This window comes from Triturus cristatus, chromosome 6 (assembly GCF_964204655.1).
Source record: "Triturus cristatus chromosome 6, aTriCri1.1, whole genome shotgun sequence".
Taxonomy (NCBI): domain Eukaryota; kingdom Metazoa; phylum Chordata; class Amphibia; order Caudata; family Salamandridae; genus Triturus; species Triturus cristatus.
The window spans coordinates 1,617,051,761-1,617,066,087 of record NC_140589.1 but is presented as its reverse complement, the minus strand read 5'-3'; the positions used below and the strand labels follow the sequence as shown (position 1 = coordinate 1,617,066,087).

The 14,327-nt window shown below is 42.2% G+C and overlaps 1 protein-coding gene across 3 annotated transcripts in view; it reads right to left on the bottom strand.

The window, feature by feature from the left end:
• Nucleotides 1-13,327, bottom strand: part of PIGF (phosphatidylinositol glycan anchor biosynthesis class F) — a 103,725-nt gene extending 90,398 nt beyond the window's left edge. For all 3 annotated transcript variants that reach the window (XM_085612760.1, XM_085612759.1, XM_085612761.1), the window contains exons 1-2: nucleotides 12,950-13,327; nucleotides 2,241-2,491 (exon numbers count right to left, since the gene is read on the bottom strand). In XM_085612760.1, coding sequence (XP_085468886.1) covers nucleotides 2,241-2,468 — 228 coding nt within the window. In that variant the 5' untranslated portion in view covers nucleotides 2,469-2,491; nucleotides 12,950-13,327. The remainder of the gene's footprint in view (nucleotides 1-2,240; nucleotides 2,492-12,949) is intronic.
• Between the last annotated feature and the right edge of the window lie 1,000 nt (nucleotides 13,328-14,327).

The following is a 14,327-nucleotide window of genomic DNA, read 5'->3' as shown; positions in this document are numbered from 1 at the left end:
GTTCCTTTAATAAAGCCCCTCACTCAGTCAAATGCCAGGGAACCCTATGAGTTGAAGAGCAATTTCTTTAGAAACTGCACATGTCCTCCCTGTCCTTTGAAATGGGCCATCACAGAAGAGTAAATCGGACATGTGATGGATGACGTCCCAACTTGCAAAGTGCTCGGGATAGATGGCTACCTGTCAAGGTGATGAAGGAAAGCAAAACAAAACACGCCAGAGGTGAATAAAGCTAGATATTTCCCTGATGCTCAAGGCGGAGAGGGATCCTTTGGACTGTGCGAGTTACAAGCCTATTTCGCTCATTAGTGTTGATGTTAAGTTATTGGCCAAAGCACTATCCTGAAAGTTGTTTTACCATCTTTGTTACATCTAAACCAGGTAAGATTTGTCCCGCATCACTTTTGGCAGCTCATCTGTGATCATTAATTTATGCTCTTCAGCAGGTGAGGGAAGATATGGATGAAAAGGTAATGGTTTCACTGGACACCGAAAAGGCATTTGATCACGGAGTGGTGATACCTGTTTCGGATCCTACCACACATGGGAATAGAGAAAGAATTCTTGTGAAATGGCTTTACTCAAACACAGTTTGACTTGCAATGGCTACACCTCTCAGTGTTTTGAAAGAAGCAGGGACAGGCAACAAGGTTGTCCTCTGTCTCTGGTACTGTTTCTTTTGGCCACTGAACCACTGGTGCTGACCATTAGACAGGATAAGGGCATAAAGTACAGTCAACCCAGCTTGCGAACCGTAGTCTTTTTGTATGCTGATAACATCTTGGTGACGTTATCAGTTCATACAAGCTCAATCACAAATCTCACGACTCATCTCACTATTTGCTGAATTCTCTAGATACTGTATCAGCTGGGGGTGGGGGGGGGGGGGGAGTGGAGACAGCAACCCTATGGATGAATCCTTTTTCAATCGCAAACAAGGCAAACTAAAAACATTGGTGGAAGTCAGGTTTACCTTGGGGCTGCATTTAGTGCTGGTTTGGTGCTATCGACAATTATTGCACTGTCTGAGCACTTTGATGGGGCCTCAACAGATGACTCTCCAAGAATGATGGCTTCTGAAATACTTAGGGACCTGGGGAAGTTGCAAAATGGTAGTCTCAGGGCTCTGTAGGTTTATGAAAGGCAGGCGATTCCAGCATCTACTATCAGAACACCTCAAAGAGTGATGAGCCTGTGGGCTGCAAGTAGACTAAACTGATGAAGACTGGATGGAGCTCTTGCTGTCACATGATAAACAGCTGCAGCAGGACTTTGCCAGTATCGGACTGCTGGGCCTGCCATCAGTCAAATCCTGATATAGTACACATAGTGAGATAGAGCCAAAGCTGATGACAAGGCAACTGGGTAGGAATATGGAGGAAGGTGAACAGAATATTGCATTTGTCAGGAAAACTATCTTCTTACTATGCGGACAATCACTATGAAAAATGTGATGTGTTTGTCAACATAATAAGAAATGTCAATAACTGCTTTTAAAAACAAAAAAAAAACAGTATTCCTAGGAGCTTACCAATAGCATCTGCCAAAAAACCCAAATGCCCATTCTACCACACCATGGCAGTCTGCACGGAGATGAACTGTGCAGCCCCAGCTAATGACTGTGCTCTTCAATCCTGTACCCGGGTTTCTGCAAAATATTGCTGTGCATCACAGGAATGGCTGATACATGTAATGTATAAAAGACATAAGAGTTCTGAGGGGGCATAAGATGGACATATTGGGCTGCAAACAAAAAGAGAAAAAAAGTGGAATGTAGTTTCACTGACAGTTGAGAAATGAGACAGTTATGATAGTGTTTCAAAGCACTGCGAGAAATGGTTGTATGTGGAACTATCCTTTTAATCTTTTCATTCCACTCTGCGTGGAAAAATGTTTTACATCCAGGGAAAGCCCATTCTCTAAAATTGTTGGAATGTTTGGGTAACTTTTGCATACTTGCTTGAGCATTTGGTCTTCATTGAATTAAAGTGTACGGTGTTAAAAGCCAATGGGTACGTTTGCCAATACACAGCAAGATAAAATGACTTCAGTTTTCCCAACATTCCCTTTGGCCACCCCATTCTCATCGCCAGAACATCCATGCTTCCACCTCAAAACCATACTTACTTGCGGATTTTTGGCAGTCCGCTCACTGTGGGCAGGGAGGGTGGGGGGGGAGTAGGGGCGATCAGGGAAATTAAAAACAATAAGTATTTCATGGATCTGAGATTAATACTTACCTTGTTATAAAAAGAATTTCTTTTGGGGGCAGGAGCGGTTTTCAACAACACATATAAAACAAAATTAACTGCCGCCACAGACAAAGAGCAAATCCAAAGCCAGGCGAGATGTGTCCCCACGACTGAGAAGTTGTCCAAGAAGAGAGATGGGATAAATGTCGATAACATGATGGACAATATAAAGAACGCATGGGCCGACCCCATACTTCTCAGTTCAATGTCCTTCATGATGCCTGTGCTCAAAAGCTCTCCTGTTGAAAAGTAAAAGTTAATGTGTTATTTAAAGAAAAAGACAAACATTGCTTTGGGCAAAAGGCACGACTTTAAAGATCATGACAGACTAGTAACAGAGCTAAAGGCAACAGGGCAAAATTAGACAAATCTCGCTGTGCATTTAGTTCATAGCGTGATATTAAAAGATCCGTTAAAAATGCAACTGTTTCAAAAACAATTGTTAAAGCTCAGCTCTTAACCAGGCACCTCACATGTCTGCCTATCCTAAGCACAGCCATAGATGGCTGACACCCAGTGCTGGAATTAGGATGTAAAATGTGTGTGTGGGGGGGCAAGGGGAGTAACTAAAAGGGGCATAGGCACAGAAGTGTAACTAGGATCCTTAACAACAGGAAAGTCCTATGTAATTATGGGAGAGGCCTAAAACATGTGCTTGCCACAGCACTGCCAACTGACCTGAAAGTGTGTCACTAAGTGTATTTTCCGAACATATAGCACAACAAAGATCACAAACAGCTAAAACAAGCCCACAAGCACTGATTTTTATTCAGTATCAAAAAATGAGTAAAAACTCCAATTCCTCCCTTCACATCACTTTTCTCTGCAATCTCTCTAGTTACTTATGCCCCTTTTCTTCATACCGATCCCTTGCTGAAGTCCCCCCATCTCTCACACATCTCATTCCTCTCCATAGCTGGCTTTTTAATCTCTCCTTCTGCATTTACTTCTTTTCATGTCTTCCACTTCACCATCCTCCTACAATCATTCATTGATACACGCTGCATTTTTCTTTGGCACTGTTAATATTTTGACAGCTGTATATCTCTTCCACACCCTTTACATAGGAAAGTAATAACAATGGTCACTTAGGTAGCCATGGCTCAGTGCGCTTTGCAGAGGCGCAAAGGACTGTATGAGCACGTAATTTGAACACCTTTAGATACAGTCAGCCACAATAAAAAAAACTCATACTGCTCTAAGCGTTACCAAATCTAGAGCTATCAATCGTGCCCATCATCATCATCCATCCACATTCTCAACTCACCCAAACACCCATGGGCCTCTTAGTTTGCAGTGCGCACCTTGCATAAAAAAATAGAACTACAGAAACATCTGGGAAAATGGAATACTCTTAGGAAACACAGACGTGCAACATAAATGAAAACGTATAAAATGTAACAGGGACTGTATGGCTGACCTGGATTATCATAAGTGTTATTGACCACATGTTTTTTTAATGTGGCACTTCTAAAGTTAAGAGCACGAATAAAGGGCCTGAAAGGGACCCGTTTAAATGGCTGATTTAATTAGTGATGGTGCTGGGAACTAGCAGGACAAGCCCTATTTATAAAAGGGCCGATGACACCTCAAAGTCTTTCTATAAGATCAGGTTGGTTTGAATCAATTTTAGGGAGTAGTTCAATAGAAAAGTTAGGGTAAAGCTATCCAACTACATTTCCAAACATGCAGCAACATTAGCATTACATTATCCATAGATTGTGTGTTTAGTTATTCTCAAAGTACTGAAAATAATTAGAGGATTATGAGGCCCTCATTTGGACATCAGCCCGTGTAATGGTACAGGTGTATTAAATGGCAGGTATAATTTGAGAAGTGACCAGAACCAAAAAGAGCAGTGTTGGCCTAAGGACATCCGCACTGTTGTCAATTCCAGTCTTGTTACATATTGGTGCTCAACCGCCTACAGTCCCACTGCTCGGAAACTGTTACAATTTGTACAAAATATTTTTGGAAGAGGGAACACTCAATATCAAACAATTATAACATTCTATGCAATTTCAAGAAAAATTCAATGCATCATTTTCCAGCTTCTCTTCCAAATATAAAGATGGAGCCGAGATAAGATTTTTTTTTTTTTTTACAAGATAATATCTTTTGAAATTTTCATCACTGCTGTAGACTTCAAACAGCCAAGCCAACACATTTCATCCTGTCGAGGACTTCATCAGTGTTTGTAATGGTGTATGTTCCTGATCCAAATCAGGTTAATTCTTGTGACTGGGAGACCCACCACTCAATCCTTTGTGGCATTTAACATAAAGGTATGCAGCAGTCCAAATGCATTCAGTATATATCTGCAAGTGCACAAGCAGTCTATCCCCTGTGGGATCTGTCAATCAACTATTTGCGTTGTGTACCGGCGTCCATTCTGTGGAAAAGCTTCACGGCGGAACGGATGCCGGTATACTACGCGGGTCACAGGAACTGACCTGATTTGGATCAGGAACATACACCATTACAAACCCTGATCAAGTCCTTGACAGGATGAAATGTGTTGACTGGGCTGTTTGAAGTCTTCACTATTGATGGAAATAAATAAAGATGTTATTTTGTAAAAAATCAAATCTTGGCTCCTTTGTCATATTTGCAACTGAAGCATTTCTTTTTTCTAGAAATTTGCTTAGGATGTTATAATTGTTTGACATTGAGTTCCTCCTCTTCAAAAAAAAAAAAGAATAACAATATTTTGAGAAGTAAATAAAGGGGATGTTTCAACTATACATTTGACTGGGGAAAACCTCAAGTTAGAATGCTTTACGTCCGGGCTTACAGAATAATGCACACTAATCATGTTCAAAAATCGAACGGAGCAAAGCAATGGAAAATAGAAAAGAAAAAGAAACACACACCACGTCGAACTATTGTTTTTAGGGTGAGAACATGGCTGATTACACAAACTTCCCACTCCTCCCTCATTTTCACCTGAATCACCCACAACTCAGCTCCTTCCTGCAAGTGCCAAATTGTATATGAGGAGGGGTAGAGGGTGAGGAGATGGGAAAGCTAGAGGATTTTAAAGTGAGCGCATGCAGCTTGTACAAGAAAAAAAAGAATGATTAAACACAGCAATGGCTGACTCGCTGAAGTCATTTCAGAGTGAGACTGCTGCATGACCTACGCGAAGGTAGTTCCTTGTGGGGCGGCATGGGCCCACCTCGCCCATACTAAAGACCAGCCCTACATATAATTAGGGTTCCCGGTTTTATGGTATTTATTTTTTTTACATTTCCGTCTGTATTAATCCATATTTATTTTTTGTCAACTTTATCTGTATTTATCCAGATTTATTTTGGGTTTTGTGGGAAAAAAAGAAGGCTGAAACTAGTATATTTCCACATTTGTTTAACTAATAAATATGCAGTCAGATTTCAATGCCTGCAAGGTTTCAGTGATATGAACACCCGCAGAAAATAAATCAATGCACTGATATGAAAATATGCACATTTCAGTATTAGCCTTGAGCATATTTACTGCTGTTTAAGCCTCTTTACTAAAATTCCTTTCGTTTTAAATCCCCTTACCTATCAATCCACACAGTTAGCCTGGCAGTCATGGCAAAGTGTATTTAGAATCACTGAATAAGCACCCAATTTCCGTTTTTAACCACATTTAAAAATAAATACGGACAAGAAAATAAATTATTTTCTGTCTGTATTTATCTGTAAAAATCAGTAAAAACGGAAAATAGGGAGCCTTGCATATAATGTTACTCTAAAATGCCACACTCTTGTATAAGCCAATCCCTCAGTCGTGAAAAGTAATTACTGTAATCACAATTATGACAAAAGACATTGTCAGATACTAAGCGCACATTTCCATTTGAAGGGCAATGGGTACCCTCTCTAGCGCCATCCGGCCATTTATCTCATCAAGCATTTCCCATGGAGGGAAAGGCTAGCACCATTTGAAGCTGGTTTTGAATGCCCCCGGCGGCAGTGGGTGCCACTTTCACTTTCTCCAGCTCCATGGGTTCATTGCAGCAGGCGCTTGAGCAGATAGAAAGAAGGGAGAGAGAGACAGGGGTTAGGGAAAGACAGTAGAAGAAGAAGCGAGAAACGAAGAGACACAAAATGGACCGTTGAAAGGTGAAATGGAAATATACAGGGCTGCTTTAAAAATGTTGCAGTTTTGAAATAGGCCTTGTTACCTACCACACACGAGAAAATCACAACTCCTAAAACTGGCACACTCTCCATACCATACGGACCACACACCTGATGCCTCCAACAAAAAAGGTGGAAGAGTTTTAAAATCCATAACCAGGACTACTGAAAGCTGCTCCGATCTAATACTCATGACACTGTGTAAGCTCCAAACATGCTTATTTACATTAATTAATTAAGCATGAAGCAGACGTCTTCTCTGGGGTGCATAGAATGGACTTGTGTTTTTCGTAACTCGTGTAACAAACAGTGGGGCATATTAACAAGGAACGGGGAAAATTAACGCTAAGGGCGCTTAGCGTTCATTTTTTTAACGCCCGCTATCGCTGGATAATATCGCCTGGTTATCGCGTTATTAACAACGCTAACCGCCTAGGCGATAAAAAATCCAGCGATAGCGGCATTTTGGGAGGTTATCGCTGGTAATGCAGCTATAAAACTAAAAGGATAGGGATATCCTTGTTGATAGCCCATGGTGGACTAGCCATGTCATCCACCTCCCATTGGATTACATGGCTAAGTCTGAAAATTAGCAGACGTAAAAAAGCAGCGTTAATTGTGGTTAGCGCTGCTTTTTTTTATCTCTAACACGGTTAGCGTGAAACTTGATAATAGGAGAAAAGTCGCTTAGTGACATTTCTCCTATTATTTTGCTCTGGAACGCCCACTTTCCATCTCATTAGAGATGCAAAGGGAAGGTAGTGAAAAAGGGTGCTAACATGCGATTTTGCATGTTAGCACCCTGTTGTTGATAGGGCGATATTTTTATCTCTGCTTCTTTGGCTTTTAAAGCCAAAAAAGCGGAGATAAAGCCCTTGTTAATATGCCCCAGTATGTCATGCTTTCTAGAATCTTCAAACTCGCAGTGTGAAGGTCAGCAAGGCGGGAACAATGACTAAGACAGAGTTGACTGGGGCGCACCATAATATGCACACCAACCAACCCAGACACTTCGGGGCCGATTTACAAGCCCCTTTCGCCACGTTTGCGTCACTTTTAACATGGGAAAAGTGACGCAAAAGTGGCACAAGGGGCTTGTAAATCTGCCCCTTCGTTTTTTCTAGGAGAGCGCCAGTGTAGATTTTACGTTATAGTTGTTTTCCTAATATCACCGCAGAAGAATGTCGTTTTTTTTCTCTACATTACAACAGAGAATAAATACTAGTGTCTGCCTGGCTTATGTCTACAGCTTTTTTTATGTGAATAATCTGAAGAGGTCATTGATGCAAATATACAAAACGCAATGCAAACTAAGGGTGCTAGCTACCATGTACAAGTTTAATGTTTCTCATCTCCATAACAAGGCACAAAAAGTGTACGCCTTCAATTCACTTAAAAGAGAAGGGTCAGTACCGAAGTAAGAAAAAATGCATGCCAATGTAAATAGTTTTGCATCTTCATGTAACATTATTTCTTAACACTGTAATAGATCTGGAAGTTGTACAAAGGTTCTGTGGACTCAAGAGACTGAGGTTGGGCACCCTTTTGTGCGTCTTTGAGGAACGTGTGCAGACTGAAGCAGGCGGGATCTATGGCAAACGACGTGCCCATGCTTTTCTGATTTTACAAAAAGAGATCCCATATTTTTTTATTTCATACCAACCGTCCCTGTAGTTTTATATTGCAGGTTTATATTGCTCGAATTCAGCCAAAGGGCATTAGAGCACTTAACATGAGCAGCACATTACATTACACTTGGTCGCATAGCAGCAAGATACAGGGGCATATTATCAAGCGTTAACAGAAAGGGGTTGTGTTCTAGCGATCAGAGCTAGTGACTTTGGAATTAGGGGACCAGGTCTAATCCTGGCTCAACATACTGCGATTCTGGGCAAATTACTTAGGGGCATATTATCGAACACGGCGTTAACATTATCGCCGCTTTAGCGGCAGAAAACTGCCGCTAAAGCGGCGATAATGGGCTTGATAATATGCCCTTGAGAATTCCCATAGAAGCCCATGTTCTGGTGTGAACCTGGGCTTCTATTGGAATTCTCCAGGGCATATTATCAAGCCCATTATCGCCGCTTTACGGCAGTTTTCTGCCACTAAAGCGGCGATAATGTTAACGCCGTGTTCGATAATATGCCCCTAAGTAATTTGCCCAGAATCGCAGTATGTTGAGCCAGGATTAGACCTGGTCCCCTAATTCCAAAGTCACTAGCTCTGATCGCTAGAACACAACCCCTTTCTGTTAACGCCCACCTTCAGGTTCATCTGGCTGAAAGGATGTAGGGGGCGTTCTCTGCTGTGAAGCCAAGAGAAGTACAGAGAGTTAAAGAAGAACCAACAAGCCTTCTAGCTAGGTTGCCTGCTAGCACACAAAAAATGAAATATGTGCACTTGGATAATCACCAATCCTACAGGTTGCTTGGCAGTCAGTATAGGCTTTAATTGATAGAATCAGTTGATGTTTCATGGAGACAAAGATTTAGGGGCATATTATCAAGAACGGCGTTAAAAATTATCACCGGTTTAGCGGCAGAAAACTGCCTTGAGAATTCCAATAGAAGTCCATGTTCTGGTGTGAACATGGGCTTCTATTGGAAATCTCCAGGGTATATTATCAAGCCCATTATCGCCGCTTTAGCGGCAGTTTTCTGCCGCTAAACCGGCGATAATTTTAACGCCGTCCTTGATGATATGCCCCTTATTCTTTTTGAGATGTAAGGGTGTGAGATCTCTGCGCTCTAGAGTGTTTTATTTTAGCAGACCCTTATAAAAATGTTTGTATCAGGTACAATCTGTGTATTAATAAAGTATTTATTTTGAAAGCATTTGTGTTCAGCTTAGGCACTAAAATCATTTTTTCACATTTCACAGCAGCCAAGCTTATACCGTGTGGTTCACAGCGCTTCCTGTTACAGACTGGGACCTCAGAGCACTACAATTACACAAGTCACTATTCCCCATTGCTTCAACCAAGATTTGATTGTATGACTCTCTGGTTACACACACTGACATCTAAGGTGATCGCATTAACTGACTGAGGTTTCACAATGTAAAATAAAAGTCCACTTCCCACCGATTAGTTTATTATGCATGAATTTTTCATTTAAGGTATGTATTATTTTATACGCAGGTACCTAAAGGTGAAAAGACCAATCAAATAGTAGGATACGTTTTTCTTTTTAGCTATGTTTTTAATATTGTACCCCCACTCACTGACAGCGCCCCTATTGAACCTCCTGATCACAGTTCCCACACTTTATTATAAGTATTTCAATTACTGAATGCATGCAACAGTGAGAAACAGAAACAGAAGCTGTTATGTTAATTCTACTAGACTATCTCAGGAACAGTACTCTGTTCCATCCATCTGGCCCAGTCCCTCTTCTACCCAAATGTATGCACTCCGATGATGCCCAATCACTCGACACTGTCACACATGGCAGGGCCCCTGGCCCAGACGGTGTCCCAACTGAGTTGTTTCTATCTGATCAGGATCCTGGTCTAGTTACATCCTCTTAATCACTAACGCTACTGCAGCAGGTGCCCCAATCCCTGATACATGGAAGGGTGCTATTGTCATAACAATATATAAATAGGGAGACAGATCCTTACAGAGCAACTGTAGGCCAGTCAGCCTAATAGATTGCCTACAGAATGTTTTTTACCGATGTTTTCTGGGAAAAATCCAGTACTGGATGTCTGATGATGACATCCTTAGCCGATTTCAAGCTGGATTTCATGGGAAAATGTCCACAATAAACAAGTCACATTTTTCAAAAGGTAACCTTTATGTTACCTTTGTAGATTTAAAGTCAGCTTTCGACTTAGTTCCTTATATTGGTCTATGGAAGTCTAACTCGGACATGGTAATGCCTCCCAATATTATTTCATTAGTCATACACCTACATGAGGGTAACTATGTGGGTAACTATGCGCATGTCAGGTGGGGAGACCAAGGCCAGTTGACAGATAGGATACCTGTACCTAGAGGTGTGCGCCAGGACTGCGTACTGTTGTCCACTTTCATTAACAACATAGTCCCCTTTCTGACCCAGGTAGACATGGATGCTCCACTCTTGGCAAAAACTAAAGTATCAATCTTTTTATTCACTGACGATACTATGTTGATCTCGAAGAGACACCAAGCGGACTGCAGAAACTCTTGACTCACTTTGACGAGCTTTGTTCTGCTCGTGGCCTGGAGTTTAACACATCCAAAACTAAATTAATATTGTTCAATCCTCATAAAACATGTAAAGGGAACAGTGCCTTGAGGTGGTGAACTCTTACTTATTTAGGAGTGACGATTTCGGGAGGCACAACATGGAAACCTTACATTACCAAGGCGGCCATCAAACTAAAACAGATCTGGGGCGTCTTAATCAAGGAATACTCCTCCTCTCACACAAAACCATTTTGATATGCCCTCCAAATTTATAAGGCTAAGGCCTCTGGATCTACCCTTTACATTGTGGAATTATGGGGGTGTTTTCTAATGTCGAGGAGTTATCCAGAAGTGAAAATAAACTTGTGAGGAATTTAGCTTTTCTCCCACCAAGTACCCCTTTGTATCCACTTTTTATGGACTCGGGCATTAAAGGATTGGTGCATTAAAGCAAGATTGTGTTCGCTTTTGTTCTGGAGGCGGCTATGGACTACTCCAGAGTTAGCTCAATATGTATCAGTCCTTCAGGACGTGATGAAAGCTGATCACTTTAGTAAAGTTCCCTGGCTCATGAGCATCACAGATATGTTGTATTCTCTTGGGGTTTCTGAGCTGTGGGATCACCCAGAGGCTTCTAATTTTCCATTTAAGGATGATCTGAAAAAGCAATACTGGTTGACTACTGCCACTAGTTAATTACTAAGGGGCATATTATCAAGACAGGCGATAAAATTATCGCCGCTTTAGCGGCAGAAAACTGCCACTAAAACGGCGATAATGGGCTTGATAATATGCTCTATGGAATTCCAATTGAAGCCCATGTTAGATGTGAAGGACATAGAGAAAATGCAGAGTCCTAATGACTGGTTTGGTCAGCCCTGGGGCTGACCAAACAGTCAGGGCCCAAAACAGTGGGCAAGCCACTCCTCCCCGGCCAGGAGCCGGAACGCCCACCTGCCCTCCCCCAAACAAACCCTGCTTTCTCGCAGTGTGAGAAGCAGAAACATAAAATTGTATTTAAAATACCATTTTATGCTTCTCGCACTGCGAGAAAGCAGTGGGGTGACGCTCCTCCGCCCACGTGGAGGAGCCTCCCTTGGCTTCTTAGGAGAAAAACTCTCCTCTTATCTCTAGTAGCCTGAAGCTACTGTCATAGTCTAACTGCTAGTATGTCGACTACTAAGGTACTGTGGTTTTATTTTGATTTTACGTAATGTCATTAATTGCACTTTTCACAAATGTACCCATTTAAATGGTGTGCAACTTAGCTTTAAGACTACATTCATGATTTTAACAGCTGCTTACCTTTTGTTGATTTAACTGATTTGTACCATTTATTGTGTTTGTACTTTTATGGCCCGGAAGGCGGAAATAAAGATTTTGAAACTGAACTGTGCTTCTGTCAGAGACACAGCGTCCAATGTCCATGGGGCATACCATCAAGGAGGCGATATAAAATTATCGCCGCTTTTGCGTCCGTTTTCGGACGAAAAGCGGAGATAATTTTATCGCCTTATCTGCAAGGTCACACTATCGCGTGAATCCTTGCATTAATGCCTGTTTACTGAATGCCCATCTTTGCAGCTCTAATGAGATGCAAGTGGGCGTTCCTGCCCTGACATAACTGGAGAAATGTCGCTAAGCGACATTTCTCCAATTATCAATGGGCACGCTAACCTGCAGAGCGACAAGCAAAGTAGCGATAACCTCTGTTATTGCTTCTTTCCTTACGCCTGCTTCAAGACTGACTTAGCCATGATATCCTATGTAAGGTGGATATCATGGCTAAGTATGCCTTGCCCTATCATCAAGCTATCGCCAAACTTAGTGAGATTATCACTGGATTTCCAGCGATAATCTCATATTTGGAAGTTAGCGCTAGGAATGTTATCATTTTTGAGATAAGCGTTACTAATAGCACGCTATCTCAGCGATAAAATTCCACGATACCCGGCGATAATTATCCTAGCGCTAAGTGCTCTTAGCGATAATTATCGCCGGTCCTTGATGATATGCCCCCATGAGCGGTAAAGGTAGCGCCAGTCTGTTCTACCCACGCAACGACCCCGCCCCATTCCTCCTCGGGGTAGCCACGGAGTGAATATAGATGTGAGCAACTTTAAAGATTGAAAAGGGAAATATTGATATGCTCCTGACATTAACAAGTGGCCGTAGTTGCCTGCTCTGTGCACATCAAAGGCTCTGCGCTAGCTCTGCTTCCTTGCAAGACGCAGAACTGTCAATAGTTATGTGTCCTTGTGAGAGGTAGCCGTAGACCTTGGATTGCTCCGACTGACTCTCCGTGAGAACAAAGTCGGCAGCAGGTGTTTCCCCAAGAATCCCTCAGCCAACACGTTCTTTTCACAGGTGTTCTATGTATAACCCATCCTTACCCGTCGCTTCAGAGGATACCGTAGGTGCTGCTCTACGGCTAAAGATGGATATGCTGAGAGTAAGCCAGATGCCTTTTCTGCTCTGCTCGCTCTCCAGGTGTCTCCGCAGCCATCAGAGCAACACAGTAGAACCAGGAAACGGCAGCGCCACTAAACATAGAGAGGGGACTGGAAAATATAACCCCTGTACGCCCCTTCTCAAACACACGATTACGATTTTTCAAAAGAAGACGGTCGTGTTTGGGAGGTTATAAATCGTAAGAGTTCAAAATAAACGCTCGCTTCGTGTTGCAATAATTGTCTCAAATGCTACAATGAAGTGACGATAAGCAGAACATGGGGGAAATGACAGCCACGCAGAGATTCCTTGTGATTGGCGGAAGTTCTTAGGGCGCCGTTGGTTGGTGAAATAAATTGATAGCGGAAGTTGTCGTGGTTGGATAGTGGTCACTTCCTGTTTATGTTTTGGCCCGTCCCTGTCGTTAGATTGCAATCTGGTGCTCCTTGTGGGCATCTATCGGGCTGAGGAGCAGAAGTACTTCTCCAAACACCAGTCATGGTCTGCGACAAATGTGAGTGTGAGGACTGGTTAGGACGAAAGTCTTATTGACACTATGGCGAAGATATTTCTTCAGCTTTGGGGGTGGGAGTATTGTTACGGAGCTGGGATTGTCGCCACATGATGATAATTTCTTATGGTGTAGTTTGAAGAAAAAAAACACCCATGCAATATTATTACCTACAGTGTGGTTTGATAAAAGCACCCACATAATAATGTTTTCTATGCCGTATTTTGGTATACAGCAATACGACCAAAGCTAGATACGAACTCCCGCTAATTCCTTTTTTCATCATCAGGTGTATGTAAAACGAACTCCAATCATAGCTAGTTTATACGCACTTGCTAGTCTACTTGATTTCGTGCCTCTTGAGGACCTATGCTTGAAATCTCAGTGAACCACATCCAAACTGCGAGTGTTCGCTCAGCATTGTTTCCTAACAAATATGCTTCATTAATACATACTGCAACCTTGGTGTCAAACTCAGGTTACTCTTCAGGCAGGTTTGGGCTTCGTTTGCTCCATTAAATACAAAAAATATTTTTGGGGTTGTATTTCTATGCAAATTGTTAATGTTTTAACCTATTTACCCAGCGAATTCAATGCGTAAGATTAGCATGCCATTTGGAGGAAGCTCTATGTGGTGTCGCCTTCTAGCCATTGCAATGACCCCAGCTGTGGAATGTTGGAAGGGCATTGTGGGTATAGAATGTTGGTGGCAGTTGGCGCCTACCGCTGTGGGATGTACTTGTGTTGCGCTCTCCCTCCTATTAACCCCTTCAGTGCCCATGACGAGCTGGACTCGTCATGGGCCGCGG